We start from the raw sequence: 18,016 nt of genomic DNA, 5'->3' as shown, positions 1-18,016 counted from the left end.
TATACTCCGCAGTCATTTCTCTGTGGGCTAGTCTATTCCCACTTACTAATTCTGTGAAGTTGGGCAGGTGATCATGCTAGTAGTTCTTAATTTTTAGTAATTTGTGTAGTACCTACATACATTTGTCAAGTAGAAATACACCCTTACTTTTACCTACTTAGTTTTTTCCAAGGTGAACTCCAGTTTTCACTTGTATGAATGTGTTTAAATGGAAGCTTTCATTACAAAACCAAGATCAATGCTGGGCATCGTGGCACATGCCTGTAATCCCAGCACTTGGGAGGCTGAGGCAGGAGGATCACTGGGAATTCGAGGCCAGCCTGGCTTACAAATTGATTTCAAGGCCAACCTGAACTACATAGTGAGACCCTGGTCCAAAAAGACAAAAACAAAAAAACCAAGATCATTAACTACAATAACAGGAGATCTTAATAAACATAACAAAGTCAGAAGAATTTTATTGAATTTAAAAAAAATTTTTTTTAAAAAAGCAGTGTACAAATAAATACAAAAGTAATCTACATTTAAATATACACAGATGAAAGGTAATGTGTTGTACACCCAGAACCCTCCTTACTGGGGTAAGAGGGAAGCAAACGGAAAGCAGAAGGCCTACAGCATATAACAGATAAACCTGTATCCAGAGTTTGTCAGACCTCCTATAGTCTCAGTTAATTCCCAAGGATCCCCTTCTGTAGTCTTTGCTAATTTTATGCGTTTTTCTTTTTTTTTTTTACTCTACCGTGGGAAGCCACTTTTATTTCACATGTCTTTTTTTTTTTTTTTTTTTAAAGATAAAAGGAGGGAAACATTAACAGACATACAGCATTTTACAACATATCACAAGCACAATACAGACAATACAGAGTTACAAACAAAGTGGTAGGGAATTAACAATGGTGGTTGTATTACATATTGATATCTTCAAAGTGGCTTCTCATGAAAACAGATATAGACATGCAATACTGGTCAACCAAAGGCTCATTGACAGTTTCTTTCAGCAGCGTTTTTCTTTCTCTTGAAAACTTCCTACATGCTTACAGCTAAAATTATAGGCACTGGAGATAAAGGAGTTAAAGTGAAAACTGCTGGTATGAGATGTCCAATATGAACAAATGACAGCTTGCTAGTGTTAATATATTTGAATAGGCCCTTTGCATGGAGAAAGAAGGGAAGCTAAAATCTTTCATAAGTTTAGGCGATCTGATGGGAGTGTAGACTGGTGAAACTACTGTGGAAATCAGTGTGGAGATTCCTCACAAAACTAGGATTGGAAGTACCACTTAACCCAGCTATTCCCCTTCTGGGTATTTTTCCCAGAAGAATTAAAACATCATACCACAGTGATAAATGTGCACCCATGTTTATAGCAGCACAGTTTGTCATAGCTAAATCTTGGAAACAACCCAAATGCCCATCAACTGAGGAATGGATAAAAAAAGATGTGGTATTTTTATACAGTGGAGTGTTACTCAGCTGTAAAAAAAGATAAACTTGAGGCTTGTATAGGTAAATGGATGCAACTAGAGACCATCCTCATAAGTGAAATAAATCAGACCTGCATGTGTAAACATTGTGTTGTCTTCCTAATGTAAGAACCTGAAAGAGTAAATAAAACTCGAAAGGTATAGTAGATAATGTGAAAGAGAAAGAAATTGCTTAAAGAGAAGGAACAACTGGGATGAGGGAAAAGAGAAAAGAAGGGAAATATATGTATATACAAGGATAGCTGGGATAATTGTACTGTTTATGCCTATTAGTTTATTGAAAGGAACAGTAATGCTTAAATTTCTTTTCTTGACCAAGTTTGCATACTTATATCTGGTAATCTGAACAACTAATTTGAAGACAATATGCGGTATAACAACCATTGTTGAATTCTTATCATCTTGTTTAATGAAGTTCTTTATCGTTTCTAGTGTTCTTTTAAAATTTTTTTTCTCTTTAATTGTTTGATCCATCTTGCATTCTTACATCTGGTAATCTGAACAACTTTGTTGAAGGTAACAATATGTAATATAACAACCATTCTTAATTTTCTATCATCTTGTTTTGAAATTCTGTATTGTTTTTATTGTTTTTATTGTTTTGTGTTGTTTTGTTTTTGTCTCTGTTGTTATTTTGTTACTGTTTTTGCTTACTCTTTAAAATAAAAAAAAGTTTAAGGGAAGCCTTTAAGTTATAACTTACCTCATTTACCTGGAATAAGGGAAGTCAATATAGTAGGGATGTTTCACAGTAATAAATATTAGCTTGTACTGTTTTTTTCCAGTTCTGGAATCTGTTTTGTGAGCAGCATGTTAATAAATACAGTTCTTTTCAGCATATAACATCATTCGTCATTATATGTATTCATAAAGTTAAATACCACTCATTGCTGTAAGGGGTCAACTCTGAAGTCATATGGTTTAACACAATAAAAGTTTGGTACTCCAGTGTGGATTGATTAGGGAGGATGAGGCCTATGGAGTTTTTGCTTCATGAAGTCATTCTGAGGTTCGTGTGCCCTCCATCTTGTATGGATCTGTTGCCCTGAGGTGCTCAAAATCTTTTTGCTTTAGCTAGTAATAGTTTACTTGTTTCATTAGCATGTTAATAAAATTTTGTAAATCACATATGACATGAGAAAAACAGGACAGGAAAGATTAGTAACTGTAATACTAAGTCTTGCTCACTTCTGTGCATCACGCCGTTAATTATATTAATGTGTATTGTCATTTAATCTTCCTTAAGGCCTAGCTTGAGATATATACTATTGTTGTCCTCATGTTTAAGTTGAAGAAATGGAGTCCCAAAACACTAGTGAAATAAACCAGCCATACAAAGGTAATGTTATATGATCGCACTTAGATGTGGAATCTAAAAAAGTAGAATTCACCAAAATAGAAAATAGAATGGTGGTTAGAATAGGAACTAGGGTTAGGGGCAAGATAGAAATTGGCAAGATGCTTGTCAAAGGATACAAAATTTAAGTTAGAAAAGGGAGTAAGTTCAGAAAATCTGTTCTAAGTGTTCTCTCCACAAATGTATAGTGAACAAATGAATTAATGCATTTGATAGCCATTCTGTAAAGTAGGCATTATTTCAAAACATTGTTACATATTGTACATATGTAAATGGGAAAAACTACAAAAAGATTATGGAGCAAAATCCTACCTCACAACTCCAGATATCTTTGTGTATGTATGTGTATTAAAACACACATAACAAAATTTACCGTTTTGACTACTTTTGAGTGTATAATTCAGTGTTGTGAAACCTTCACTGCTGCTTTGTTTTTTAAACACGGTTATCATCCCAAAGGAAACTGTACTCATTAGGTGATTGCTTCTCATTTTTCCTGTCCCCAACTCTTGGCAACCAGTAATCTGCTTTTTGTCTGTCTCAGAAGATCTAACTGTTCTGGGTTTTTTTGGTTTTTTGTTTTTTTTTCTCCGGTACCAGGAACCAAACTCACGACCTTGCACTTGGCCAGGCAGGTGCTTTGCCACTGAGCTAAATCCCCAGCCCTCTGTTCTGGAAATGGTAGCACATAATATATGATCTTGATTTCTTTCACTTAGCATAATGTTTTGTGGCATATCTGTGTTTTTGCATATATTAGTACCTTATCCTTTTTTATAGCTAAATAATACTTTATTGTACAGATTTTATAATATTTTATTGTACCATATTTTATTTCATGAGTTTTGATTTGTTTGCATTTTACTGCTTGTGATAAGTGTTACTGTGAACATTAATGTACAAGTATTTGCTTGAACATCTGTTTCCAGTTTTTGGTTTATATGTCCTGGGAGGGAATTGCTGTGTCTTACGGAACTGTATTATTCTTAGGGGTGTAAAGTAGTTACCTTGTGGATTTGATTTGCAAATCTTTATTGACTCTGACCAGTGATATTGAGCATCTTTTAATGTCCTTAGTGGCTTTTGTATATCATCTTTGGAGAAATGAAAGATAGCAAGATTCTTTGCCCATCACAATAGGTTGTTTCGTGTTTTTGTTATTGAGATGTAAGAGTGTCTTATGCAATTTGGACACTAGACCTTTATCAGAAATGTAATTTCCGGATATTTTCTAGCATTTTAGAGTGTAAGTTTGAAGTCTGGTTTTTCTGTTTTTTTGTTTTGGTACTTTTACTTTCGTGTCATGTGAATTGTAATGAACTATTGATAAAGCTAAGGTCATGAAGATTTACCCTTGTTCGTTCTTCTAAGAGTTTCATAGTTTTACATTTAGGTTGTTTATCTGTGTTAATCTATAGATGGTGGTATGAGATAGAGGGTCAGTTTTATTTTTGTTACTCAGTTGTCCCAGCACTATTTTCTGAAGATACTTCTTTCCCCATTGCTAGTCTTGTCAAAAATAAATTGACTATAGACGTAAAATTTTATTTCTAGATCCTTCTTTTGTATTGATTTATGTGTCCCTGTGCCACATTGTTTTGATCACTGTAGTCTTATTCTAAGTTTTTAGTCTTTTTCTCAATCTAGATAAAATTTATAGATTGTTATGTTTTCACAGAACCAGTTTTTGTTTTTATTGATACTCTCTGTTTTATTTATCTATATGTTCAGATCTTTTCTTCTTTGCTTTTGCTAACTTTGGGTATAGTTTCCTTCTTTTCTCTAATTCCTTAAGATGTAAAATTAGGTTATAAGATCTTCTTTTAATATACTCTTACATAAACCTAACGGTTAGTTAGAGGTAAAAGTTTAGGGCTTCTCGGTCTTTTCTAGGCATGCGTATATCCACAGGCATGTGTGTGGCCTTCTGGATTCCTTAGTATATGTGGGATTTTTTTCAAAGTGCATATTTCCTTTACCATGTATCACTTTCTTCCAGCTTTTGTTTCCTGTGCTTATTCTTTCAGCTACTTGAAGCTATCTGTTGTCCTTTGCCCTAGGCTGTTGCACCTCATACATTTGCTTCAACCCTGAAAGAGTTCCCAGACAGGCAGAACAAAAGCATATGCAGGTGTGGTGGTGCATGTCTGTAATCCCAGCACTTGGGAGGCAGAGGCAGGAGAATCGCTGCAAGTTTGAGGCCAGCCTGGGTTACATAGTGAACCCATGGCCCGCCTGAACTACACAGCGAAACTCTTTATAAAAAAAAGTAAAACAAAGGTCTATGAACCAACCCCTCAGGGTGCTGTTGCAAATTGAAACATTTAATCAAGTTTTTGGCAATAAGCACTATATATATCTCCTCTTGGACCAGAGTCTGTACAAGGAACATGGTTTACCCAGGGCCACTGCTAAGCTTGTGAGTAAGCAGTAGTAGGTGCTTAAGTTAAAATATTCTCATGAGAATTTAACAGCTTATTTCTCCATTAAGCATTTTCTTACTTTAAAAAAAATTTTTTTTAAAGTTCATTACATTCCAGAGCTTCTAAAAAGTTGATTCTGCGGCTGGGGATTTATTTAGCTCAGCGGCATAGCACCTGCCTGGCAAGCACAAGGTCATGAGTTCGATTCCCAGTACCGGAAGAAAAACAAAAAAACACACACACATAAAAAGTTGATTCTGTGTTTTGGCAGCACTATCATTGTTTTAGTAGAATGCAGTTTTGGAGTCTCCTAATTCATTGTTTTTAGTAATGTTACCCTACATCTTGCCCATTTTAGCCGTGCGTTGGTATGTATCTCTGAAGACTGGTGAAGAATACAAAGTCACATTAATGTAGTGTTAGAAATAGGTATTGAAAGTTTTAAATTACTGATAACAATCAAATGTGATTTGCTCTTCCAGAAAAAATTAATAATCAATTGAAAAGCACCAATTACATAATTATTTTGAAATTTTAAAATATATTTTATATCTACCTTTTACTCGTAGCTTGTGTTTTCTGTCGAAAAAATGATGACTGTGCTAATAAATATGGAGAAAAGAAAACTAATGAGAAATGGAATCTCACTGTACATTACTATTGTTTGGTAAGTATAATTTGTAATTATCTCCTAGAAATTTGATTCTCTAAAGAGAATTAGATACTGACACTGGTTTCTCATAATTGGATAAATCATTTAACATTTTTGGATTTTGTTTCACCTTTCTGTAGAAAATTAGATTTTTTTGGTATATCTAATTCTAAGGTTCTAAAATTACTTGGTAAATACAAAGCTCTACTGGCATTACCTGTTTACTTTTGTCTAATTGCAAAGAAAGAGGGGTTGTCTAAACTGGTTCTATAAGGGAAGTGTTCTTTTAACACTTTTTTCTTTCCTTTGTTGTTACTGATTGATCTCTGCAAAGACTTGTTTAAAGGTTCAGAAGTAAAAGAAAGTGTCTTATTTCACAGAAAATCAGGAGGAGAAATTTCTGGCTAAAATTCATATTAGTGGAAAAAAATCAGGTTAAAGTACGGGTCACTCAGATGAAAGTGATTTGGTCCTGAGCATCAGTCCCTCATTTGTTTCCTCTTCCTGTTAAGAACTTTTCATTCCACTTGAATCTGTGGCTTAATAGTGGCAGTATTAGTATCGTAGCATACCAAGATTGTACTAATACCCACACTGTTTGTACTGAATTAGTTACCTGTTTCTGCTCAACAAATTATTCTGAAATGAGTAGGTTAAACTAATGTTTATTATCTCACATAATTTCTTAGGGTCTCAGTTCTGAATTTTAGCTACACTAGATGGTTCTGGCTCAGAGTCGCTCATGACATAGTTAAGATGTCAACACATCTGAAAGCTTTCCTAGACTTGGAGGATCGTTCTCCAAAGGCTCACTCATGTTTTTTGGCTACAGTTCCTCCTACCAGTTGGCAAGGGGCCTCAACTCTTTTACCTTCTAGGTCTTGGAGTATGTTAGCTGGCTTTCCCAAAAGCAAGTGACAAGAGAGGGCGAATCTATGACCTAGTCCTCAGAGCCACATACCACCCTCACTTGTGCTTTATTTTGTTAGAGGCAAGTGAAGACCAGCATACACTTCAAGGGGAGGGTTCAAGCCACCTCTAAAGGAAGAACACATTTTTGAAGATATTTTGAAGCTCACTACCATCCATGTTAAGTTTTCAATTGCTTACTTAAGAAACTGTCTAAAGTATTCCTTTGCGGCTGTCTCAGGTGCTCTGTGGGTTAAATATACTGGTAGACTGAGCTAGAAATTCTTTAATACTCTCTTATTTTATTAATGAGCATAATCCTTAAAAAAAAAGTACTGACCCCAGACTCTCTCCTTTTTAAGGTTCTGTTTATTATGAACAACAGGAAAATATTTTAATGTTACAAATGGTAGTATAATGCTAGAGCTGAAAGAGACTTAGAGACAGTCTGCTCCAATATTCTTATTTTCATGTTTGAGGTCCGTGACGTAATAGCTTGTTTAGGGTTCCAGAAGAGTAGACACCTGTTTGCAAGTTGGATTTCTTATTTATAGTCCACACTTTCTTAATACATTTTTGCCTTAGCATCTTTCAACTATTAAGTTAAAGTGAGATTTTTATAAAAGTCAAACACTTACTGTGACTCAGTAGGTGTCCCTTTAACTATTCCTATCATGATTGAGAATTTAGATTTAAAGTTAGCCTAAAGTAGTATTTATTGTTATTACATTCATAGTCATCTGTATTTACTATCCTTTTTTGTAAAACTTAATCTTATGTATTTCTTTTTTTCCTCCTTCCCAGTCATTTATGTACTACCTTCCTGTCTTCTTTCTCTTTTTATGTAACTTCCTGGAATGCTTTTAGAATCTAGTTTGGATATATGAGCTGTTAATATAAAGTGTTTTCTGAATCAAAGGACATGAATAGTTGCTTATTTTGACCATGGAAAATGATTACAGAAAGCTGCTTGGAAATTTAAGTTTTATTGGAGTGAATATTATGGGTGAATATTATGTGTATATGTGTGTATATATATATACACACACACACACACACTATATATATATATGTATATATACACACACACACATACACTATATATATATATGTATATATACACACACACACACACATATGTATACGTACACCCAAGCTAGTTTCTTAGAATTTATTTTCTAATTGAGAATATATTCATAGTTGATGTCAAGTGGAATTTGGCAGAGAGGTAAAGAAGAAGAAGGAATGTATGGTTTTCTAGTAGAAGACATCAGGAAGGAAGTGAATAGAGCTTCTAAACTGGTAAGTAAATTATTTTGCTCATTATACTATGTCCCATAGATATTGTCAGTACTTGAGAAGTCTCTTCTAGTGTCTGTACAAGAAATTTATGGCTCTACTTTTATGTTCTAATGTATATTTTTGTCAAATATGGTAAGTTTTAGAACAACATTTTGTATTTTTTTTTGCAAATGAGAGCTTAACTCACCCTGGATAATACATGTGACAGTAGTGATTACTGTATTTTATTTATCCTATCCACTATTTTACCCAGTCTTAAATTCCAACCATAGTTCCACTCCTTTAATTAGCAAACTGTAAAGAATTCTTATACCTTGATTGCTAAGGTTGGGTGATAGGTTGGGATAGAAATTACACAAGTGTGATTTTATGATTTCTATAACACGGCTGTTCTGTGACATTTTCTACTTGTGTTTAGTGCTCTCCTGTTCTCCGTGCTAGATATGCTAAACTTTAATCCCTTGTTAATTCAGTTTTTTTATGATTTTCTATATGATTGATTTATGTGCTAGGTACTACAAGGAAAGGACTGTAGGTCTCCATATGGTCTGAGTAGAAATAGCGATAGAGAATAAGAAAATTGAAAGTATAGGGAATTCTGATTAGAGAATATGATACTAGAATTGATCTCTGTGGTGGAATAATTTGGTTGATGAGGGAATTCATCGCTTTACTGAGTGGAGGTAAAATGGCAAGTTATACTTGAGAAAGTCAGAAAAGTTGTTTTATAAGTGCTGGGGTTGTTAAGAATGATAGCAAGAATTAAAACATAGAGAAAGCTTGTGATTCAAGTGCTAAAGTCCTGAGGTAGAAGATTGATTAAGTGGTTACTAGATAATAGAATAAATGTCATTAAATGATTAGAATTTTTTTAAAGTATAAAGATACATATTTTTAAAAAGATAGAATCATGGCCTAAAATTTCAACAGAGGACTACAATAATACTGTTTGTTCCCCTTCATGCCCCCGTGTATGTCCTCCTCTCATCTTGTGCCAAATCTGGAAATTAAGGAGGAAGTGAAAACAAGAAGCTTCACTCAAAAAAGTAAACGTAAAAACCTTTATTTAGGTAAGGCAAACAAGTGTAGGCAGTTATTTTTTTAAAATGCTGAGTGGGGATGAGAGTTGAGGCTCATGAAACAGAGGCTGTAGGGCACAAGGGAGAACCTTGGTTGAAAGAACCATTTAAGGACCAATTTACAGACCATGTGAGGAGTCAGCATCAATCTCGATTCTGAAGAAGAGTCCTCTTTTTATATTAAACTAGAATTCCTTTGTGTTAGCTCACTGGGAGAGTCTCAGATTGGTCAAGGGTTTTCCTGTTACTTGGGTGGTAGTGGAGACATTAGCAGTAAACCTGTAATCCTGACTCCGTGACCATTATAATGGCCATTTAAATGTTCCAATGTGTTTTAGGTACATCCTATATTTTTCTAATGATTGACTGATAGTTTTTTTGTTTATGTACCACTGTTACGTTTCAGTGCTTGGCAGTGTTACAGTATTTGTTCCCTAGGTCTCTCATTACAAATCACAGAAATTTATTCTTCCTGTACTAGAAGCCAGAATTCTAGCTCAGGTTGTCAGAAGGGTTGATTTCTTAGAGAGGGTCTGAGGTAGAATTTATTCTGTGCTCCTCTTCTAGTTTCTTGTAGCTGTTGGCAGCCTTTGGTGTCCTTGGTTTATGGTAGCATAGCTGCAGTCTCTGCTTCCATCTTCACGTGGCCTTTCTGTGTGTCTGAAATCTGCCTCTCCTTTCTTTTTAAAAGACACCAGTCATTTGATTTAAGGCCAACCCTAAATCCAGAATGATCCCATCATAAAATGCTTAATTTTATCTGTAAAGACCCTATTTCTAAGTAAGAATCCCATGTACTAAGAGTTAGGACTTGAACATGTGTTTTATAAGAACACTGTTCAACCCACTATGAGTATTTTAACAGTTTTTCCTTTGATGAGATAGAGCCATCTTAGCCAGTTTTATACAAATTGGTTTTTAGTATTGTTTTCCTGTTCTTGGTGAATATTTCCTAAATTTTGTGCTTTCTATTTAGATTGAAGTGCAGTTTTCATGTGTAGCTACTGTGTGCATACATTCTTCAGTTTAAAATGTTGTAGCAGATAGGAATGAAAAGGGGCTTCTTACAGTAATGAATCTTGAGGCCTTAGGTTCTTTCTGGGTAGAATAGTGTTTTAGGAAATTTCTTCAATGTATTGTCATCACAACTATTACGATGGAAATAATTTTCAATTTCCTCCAAGTAAAACTTAATAATACCTTGATCATATATAGTCACGTTTTTTATGATGTGGCCCTATTTTCATACTTTCTTCTAGAAATGCTCTGTTTGCAAGAAAAACGGTGCTTCAATTGGATGTGTAGCACCTCGATGTAAACGAAGTTATCATTTTCCATGTGGACTTCAGAGAGAATGTATTTTCCAGTTTACTGGCAATTTTGCGTGAGTTTTTTTTACTGTAAAATATGAATATTAAAGAACAGTGGTAAATGGATATTCCAAGGATATAATTTCCCTGTTAAATAACTTTTTAATGTTGCACTGAGTTTATGTACCTACATTACTGAGTTGATACATACATGCTATATATTATATATATCCCTGTTGTATGGAGTTACTTCTGCCTACTAAATCTTGAGAATTGCACTATCTAGAATAGGCCTAGTGATTCATATTAGCCTTCAACTTTCAGCTTTGGGCAATAACACTCAACTTTTATTTATTTCAGTGAAAATTTCTACCGCACACTATTCTAGATTTTTATGTCATTGTTAAGAATTGATAGTCTGCTTTCCTTTCTTGGAGCCATATATACTTCTTACTGAAGGCATATAAATTTGCTTGAGTGCAAAAAATAAATACTTTATTTAACTGTGTTAGTTACTTTTTTTCATTACTGAGACAAAATACCTGGCACACAAAGTTAAAGGAAGAACAGTTTATTTAGGTTCATAATTTGTAGAGGTTTCAGTCCATAATCGGCCCGGGATAGTCCTTCCCATTATCCACACCCAGAACTATGCCAAAACAATCAGTGGGCTGATTTAGTAATCTCACACCCTTAATTCCAGCATCATACATTTCATCCCAGCGTCACACACTGTAGATCTAGCAACTTCTGTATACCTCCACCTATGACAGCATGAGGCTTTGTGGGGACGTCTAGACACAAGCCATAATATACACCAGGGAATACCTTGAAAACATTCACTTTCTGAGTATGGCTTCAGACATGAATTTTGGCATTTGATGTCAGTGAATGTTCCATTTCTTTAAGTCCTTATATTTTGATTTAACTAGTGGTTTGTTAACTATGTAAAAATACTACAGATTAGAAAATGTAAATTAATACAATGGAAATCAGCATGGAGGTTCCTCAAAAAATTAAAAATAGAGTTATCATATCCACTTATATCATTCTTTGGTATATTGTGGCACAGTCCACAGTAGCCAAGATGTGGATCCAGCATAGGTGCTCATCAACAGATGAATGAATAAAGTGTACAGTAGTATTTATCCATAAAGAACAAAATTCTGTCATTTGCTGAAAAATGGATGGATTTGGAGATAAGTATGTTGAGCAAAATAAGCCAGACTTAGACAAATACTGCTATTTTCTCTAATATGTGGAATCATAAAGAAGAAATGACAAAATAGATTAATAATAGAGGAGAGGAAGGGAATAAAAGATGTGTGGACACAACCATAATATGTTACATACATTGAAACCCTCTCCAGAAATGTGAGACTTGGGGGAGGGTGGGGTAAGGAGCGTGATGGAGTGGAAATGATCAAAGTATGTTGTGTGCATATATGAACCAGGCAAAATGAAACCCATTAATCTGTATGTACAACTAATACGGATTAATAAAAAAAAAGATGTGAAAATACTCAAAGAGGATACATGTTAAGTGTTCTTACCGTGATACTAAAGTAAGTATGTGCTAAATGAATAAGGTAAATATAATCATTAAAAAATGCACATGAAAATAAAATGGTTTAGGAATATGCTATTATTTGTATAACAGGTTTATATGATTAAAAGACTTTTAAGTATAAATTGTTGATTAATTTTATACAGTGTTGAATACAATAGTATATATTCAGTTGTTGAAAACTAGATATGTATACTCTGTTGCTAGTACTGTTACGTACGATTTTCAATATTAGTTGCTGAAATCTTACGTGAGGTCTTACCACCAAAATGTTTACATTTTGAAGAGCTGGTTCTTGATCGCAGAGTAATTTCTAGTGCCAAGGCTCTAGTCTGTTATACATTATGAGACAGATACAAATGAATTTTCTCTTAAGTATGTCGATTACAGTGCTAACCTAATTGTATTTTGCAGTTTATTAGATATTGTTATTAAATGTTTTACATCTTTAGGTCATTTTGTTGGAAACATCGTCCTGTTCAAATTATTACACCTAATAATTACAGAGACTCTGTCCCATGCACCATTTGTTTGGAATTTATTGCACCTGTTCCTACGTATAGTGTATTACGAAGTCCTTGTTGTAAGAATGCTTGGTTTCATAGAGACTGTGTGCAGGTAAGATACATTTTATAAGCTTTGATATAAAATGTATTGCTGGTTTGAATTTGAATTTTAAATTAATAGTGGCGTGAGCTGGGAATTTAGCTCAGCGGCAAAAGCGCCTGCCTGGCAAGCGCAAGGTCGTGAGTTCGGTTCCCAGTACCGGAGAAAACACCAAAAAAAAAAAAAAAAATTAATAGTGGTGTATATGTTAGCTCTTCTGTTAAAATAACTATAGTACATTATTTAGTACATATTTTACAGTAAGATTTACCCAATTTAAGTATATAATTAGCATTTTAATAAATAGATGCTACCTCCCAGTGTAATATTTATGCTTATAAAACTGTTTTTACCTAAGAATTTTGTATTTCACAATGAATAACACAGAAATTTTAATTTTAAATTCTGTTTATTTATTTAAGCTAGAAAAAAGGAAATGATAATAAGCTTGATATTAAGAAATGTCAAGTCTTTTCATAATTTTGCAAAAATTTATCATAACTTCTTGATAAGGAGCTGGTTATTATCAAAAAATATTAAAAGTTTGGTTCTTTGAGACATTTTGTATATCAAACTTGGTGACCAGTTTTCAGTCCAATAGACTATCATAAAACACACAACCTGGCCTAGGACCAAGAATCAATAGCTCAGTGGTGATATTTGCTTAAGGACATAGATTCGATCCCAGCACTGAAAACACACACACACACACACACACACACACACACACACACACACACGCTAAACATAATTTACTGTTTGATTTGGAAAATTCTTGAATATCTTAAAAAGATGCCAGCTATTAAAAATGTCAAATATTAATATCAAATATGTAATATACGTGTATTAAAGTGGTACCTATTAGACAAAGATATGCTTAATTTTTTAAGCTTAGATTTTATTTATTAAAATGAAATGTTATTACTGATTGAAAATTGTTTACTTTTTTTTAAGTTAGTTGTAAATTGTTTTCTATTTCAGTAAAATCCTAAAAGTATTACCTGTCAAAGTAGTTAATCTTGGTTGATTACTCTTTTTTGTATGGATTTTGGACTTTCGTATTTAGGATTTACTCAGGTAAAAGTGAAAGATTGGAGTCTATTTTGGTGGGAGAATGTTAGAATTTCCGTTAATTCTTACAGAGAAATACATATAAATGGACCCAAGAGACTACATTTAATAAACATCATAAAGTGTTGTCCTTACCTGTTGAGGAATAAGTTCACATTGTGTAAGAATCTTTAAAAAGATTAATTTCTTAATTTAAGGTTTGTATTTGAATCAATGTAATCACTTCCAAATGTATCACTTGTTAATTTTGTAATAAAATATTACTTCTCGGGACAAGTAAGATTTGCATTACTTATCTGTTAATACTTTTTTGGTGAACACTGAAAATACTGTTTTAATTATTACAAATTACAAATATATTTCAAACAAAATGGTAGAGCTGCCAGGTATGGTGGTGCATGCTTATAATCCCAGTGGTTTGGGAGGCAGAGGCAGGAAGATCTCAAGTTTAAGGCCAACTTGGGCAACCTAGGGAGGACCTATCTCAAATAATGTTATAAAAAAGTGCTGGAGCTATATCTCAGTGGTAAGCTCTTGGTTCATTCTCTAATTTTAAAAAATGTTTACTTTATGCAAATTAATTTAGCAATTTGAACACTTGTTTGTGATAAAATATCAAGAAGTAAATTATTTGATTAGAGCAGACTGTGAGAGGACTACTTCTTTTTTTTTTTTTGGTTTTTTGGTTTTTGTCCGATACCGGGAACTGAACTCATGACCTTGCGCTTACCAGGCAGGCGCTTTTGCTGCTGAGCTAAATCCCCAGCCCCGAGAGGACTACTTCTTGAGTCACTTTCTTTAAAGGGTCTCCAAGTAGCTTTTTACTTTGGTGCCAGAATCTTAACTGAAATATTACTAGTAGTCTGCCCAGTCCAGATAGCTATAGGTGGTTAGACAAATGTTTTTTTTTTTTTTTTTTGGTGAAAAAAGAATAGAAATTAGAAACAAATGAATTTGTTAAGAAATTTGCACTCTATCTGGAGAATTAGTACTAATCTTCTGTTTGGATTTTTCTATTGTTGCTGTGATCTTCTTGCTATCTTCTTCTGTCCTACGCTGGTTTTTTCCTCTATATCAGATACTCCCTTCTACCATTTCTTGTATTTAGTAACATCTCAGCATCTGTCTGAGGTGCTCAAAGCTCCTTTAGTTTCAGAGATTTCAGTAACTTTATTCTTTCTGTCCCATATGCTGTGTGAGTATGGGTGTGCTCTCGCACACATGTGCTGGAATGTGTATGTGTGTACCAGTTACCACTTGCCTGAACTGGAAATCCTCTTTATGTACTGTTTTCTTCACATTGGCTTTTTTCTCTTTTGGTTTACCTGTTTAAGCTCATTGTTTAGTTCATTTTGGCCAGAGTATAATCCCTAGATATATTACTAACTGTAGTTGCCTAATCACATGTTCTCTTTTCTTGCTGTGGAGACTACAGTATGCAATCTTTGGAAGGTCTTTGGTCTTAATTTTCCTAGCAAACCTTTATTTCTTCCTCTAAGCTTAGCTTTGGCCTCAGTACCCTTCTGATATTCTGTCATTATAGAATAGGAACTTTTTCCTCTTTTTTCACTGTATGTAACTTTAAAACAAAGCATTGTCAGGGTTTGCAAAGGAAAAAATTTAATACAGGACACATAATTTATAGGATTATTTTATAATAGTCACCCAAAGAGGCAAATATAAAAGAATGCAGGAAAAAAAAATGCGGGAAATTTGTGCACACGCTAAAGACCCATAGAATCCAGCTGAGGGCCTGGATTCCATGGCAGTGTCCTGCCTGAGTCCAGCTGAGTACCTAGAGCCCATCTCAGTGCCCATTTGCAATGCCCCCCATGAGGCTAAGAACCCATGACAATGTCTCATGCAAGCCTGTTTCATGGATCTACACTGGGAAGGCCCCCATGTCAGTGGTGGAAGCTAGGAAGTCTGTGCCTGCAGATAAAGAATCTGTGCCAGCAGGCTGAGGAATCTGCACTGGAGCCAAGAAGCAATGCTTAAGGTAAGGACCAGAGCTCCCCCAAAAGGTACTATAGCATTATCAGCAACAGTGAGGTCCTGAACTCCTCCAGCGCTGAGAACAGCCAAGTTCATGTGAGGAAAACGAACACAACAAGCTTCTCTAAGACATTGAACAGTGCACCATCTTCCCCACCAGAGCCAGGAAGTGATGCTCAAAGTAAGGACCAGAACTCCCCCAAAGTTAACCATAGCCATTTTCAGCAACAAGGTCCCAAGCTCCTTCAGCAGTGAGAACAACCAAGTTCATACCAGGAAAGCCAGCATAACAAGCTCCTACAGGAGAACCAACAGTACCACTTCTTGCTCTCCAGTTCTTTTTATGCTCCCGGCAACAACGCTTATATGGGCTCCAGCACTACACTAATTCAATTCAAGTGGGTGTTACAAGTTGACTGCCAGTTGTCAATCCACCACACATTGTTATATAATATTGTAGTAATTAGATTGCCTCCTCACTAGAATCCCTTGGAGTTGAATCTAAAACATTTGATATTTCTGTTTGTGTTAGATAGTATCATTTTCTTATTGCTGAGCCAAAATACCTGACACCCACAGTTAGAGGAAAGGTTTATTTTGGCTCACAGTTTGTAGAGGTTTCAGTCCATAATTGGCCTGGTCCAAGACGGAGGGGAATCACAGAGGAGAAACAGTTTGTGGCAGGCAGAAAGTGGCAAAAATATCAAGCGGCAAGCAACAAGTCACGATGACAGCTCTTTCTACATCTTATATCTTACACAGGCTGCTCTCGGGTAGTACTCACACCCTTAATCCTAGCATCACACCGTGAATCAATCCCAGCATAATGTCCTTGATCCCAGCAACACAAACCCTAGATCTAGCCACCTCTGAAAAGCCCACCTATGACCACGTGAGGCTTTGAGGGGACATCGAGACACAGCCATAAAAGGGTTAAAATATTTTTAAATAAATCTGTGCTACTAGTTTATTCTTTTGTGGTTTTTTTTTGTAGTTTTGAGACTGGCTACTTTTTCTTGTCAGGTTTTAGTTTCTTGTTTCTTTCTGAGCACCCTCTGCCTGCAGCCTCTTTTTTTGTGTTTACTATACCATTGAGAACAGGTTTTCTGTTTCTTTCCTTTTGGGAAGAAAAGTCAGATTAAGTTAAAAACACCCAGAAATGATTTTAACAATTACGTATCTTTTCTTGATGAAGTAGCTGCCAATTTTCACGCTTTTCTCATAGTATGGAAAATAACATAGTATGGAAGATAAATTTAGAAACTAAAAGTACTTTAGGTATCAGAGGTTGAGGTATTAGGTATTATCATACCTAATACAGGGGATAGTTGTCTAATCATTAGATTTTTTTTTTTAACCATGGGATAAAAAGCTTTCCAGATGTTAGTGGAGTAAGTTGGTTTATAAGATTTGAGAACCATGGATGTTAGAAAATGTTTTCATAACATATAAAGTAAAAAAAGCACATGTTCTGTTAGTTATATAATTCATAACTTGATGATAGACTTGAGTTTTTAACAATAGATTTTCCATTTTCCACTGTAGGTTCAAGCAATAAATGCAGGAGTATTTTTCTTTAGGTGTACAATATGCAATAATAGTGACATCTTTCAGAAAGAGATGTTGAGAATGGGAATTCATATTCCTGAAAAGTGAGTAATATTTAGCATTTCAACCAGAAAAAAGATACTTTACAGGGTTTAATAACAGAAATAATCACTTATGCCAGATTAAGTTATCAGTGGACGTTTAGCCATTTCAAATGGTGAAATGTAAGCCTTCTTTCCAGATCTCTAGTTCACAGAAAGCAGAGACTGTTTCATAAATGTCTCGTTCATTGCTTTAGATAGCAGTGTTGGCAAACATGTGGCATGCATGCTACAGAGGGCTGTTCGGTATCATTGAGAGCACTGAAAGGTTTGCCATCACTGATAGACTGTCTTAATAAGTACCTCAGTGGTGTTCAGTTTTGATTGACAACTGTAATCACCTTTAAAATGGTGTTTATAAATTAGGGGAATCAAGATGGGTTTAAAATGAATGAGAAGAATTTTCTTAATACTTCAAGGTGAAGAATCCAGAGGCAGTGATACTAAACTTGAGATTAAAAATTAGGAGTGAAATGTTAGAAATATGTAAGTTTTAGAAAATTTGCTTAATATTTCATTTAGCATTTAAAAATTTACTGTGAGATAAAATGACATATTGGAGGATAATATGACATATTGGAGTTTATATTAAGAGTATCTTAAAAAGGA

General features: G+C 34.6%; 1 protein-coding gene across 1 annotated transcript in view; it reads left to right on the top strand.

The window, feature by feature from the left end:
• Positions 1–18,016, top strand: part of G2e3 (G2/M-phase specific E3 ubiquitin protein ligase) — a 57,257-nt gene that overhangs the window by 14,175 nt on the left and 25,066 nt on the right. Inside the window, exons 3-7 of the mRNA XM_013510386.1 lie at positions 5,837–5,934; positions 8,029–8,130; positions 10,469–10,593; positions 12,539–12,704; positions 17,304–17,410. Of these exons, the coding sequence (XP_013365840.1) occupies positions 5,837–5,934; positions 8,029–8,130; positions 10,469–10,593; positions 12,539–12,704; positions 17,304–17,410 (598 nt within the window). The remainder of the gene's footprint in view (positions 1–5,836; positions 5,935–8,028; positions 8,131–10,468; positions 10,594–12,538; positions 12,705–17,303; positions 17,411–18,016) is intronic.

The sequence above is a fragment of the Chinchilla lanigera genome, unplaced genomic scaffold (assembly GCF_000276665.1).
Source record: "Chinchilla lanigera isolate Chin_1 unplaced genomic scaffold, ChiLan1.0 scaffold00008, whole genome shotgun sequence".
Lineage (NCBI taxonomy): Eukaryota > Metazoa > Chordata > Mammalia > Rodentia > Chinchillidae > Chinchilla > Chinchilla lanigera.
Note: the sequence above shows the minus strand (reverse complement) of the source record. Positions and strands in the feature narration are given on the sequence as shown.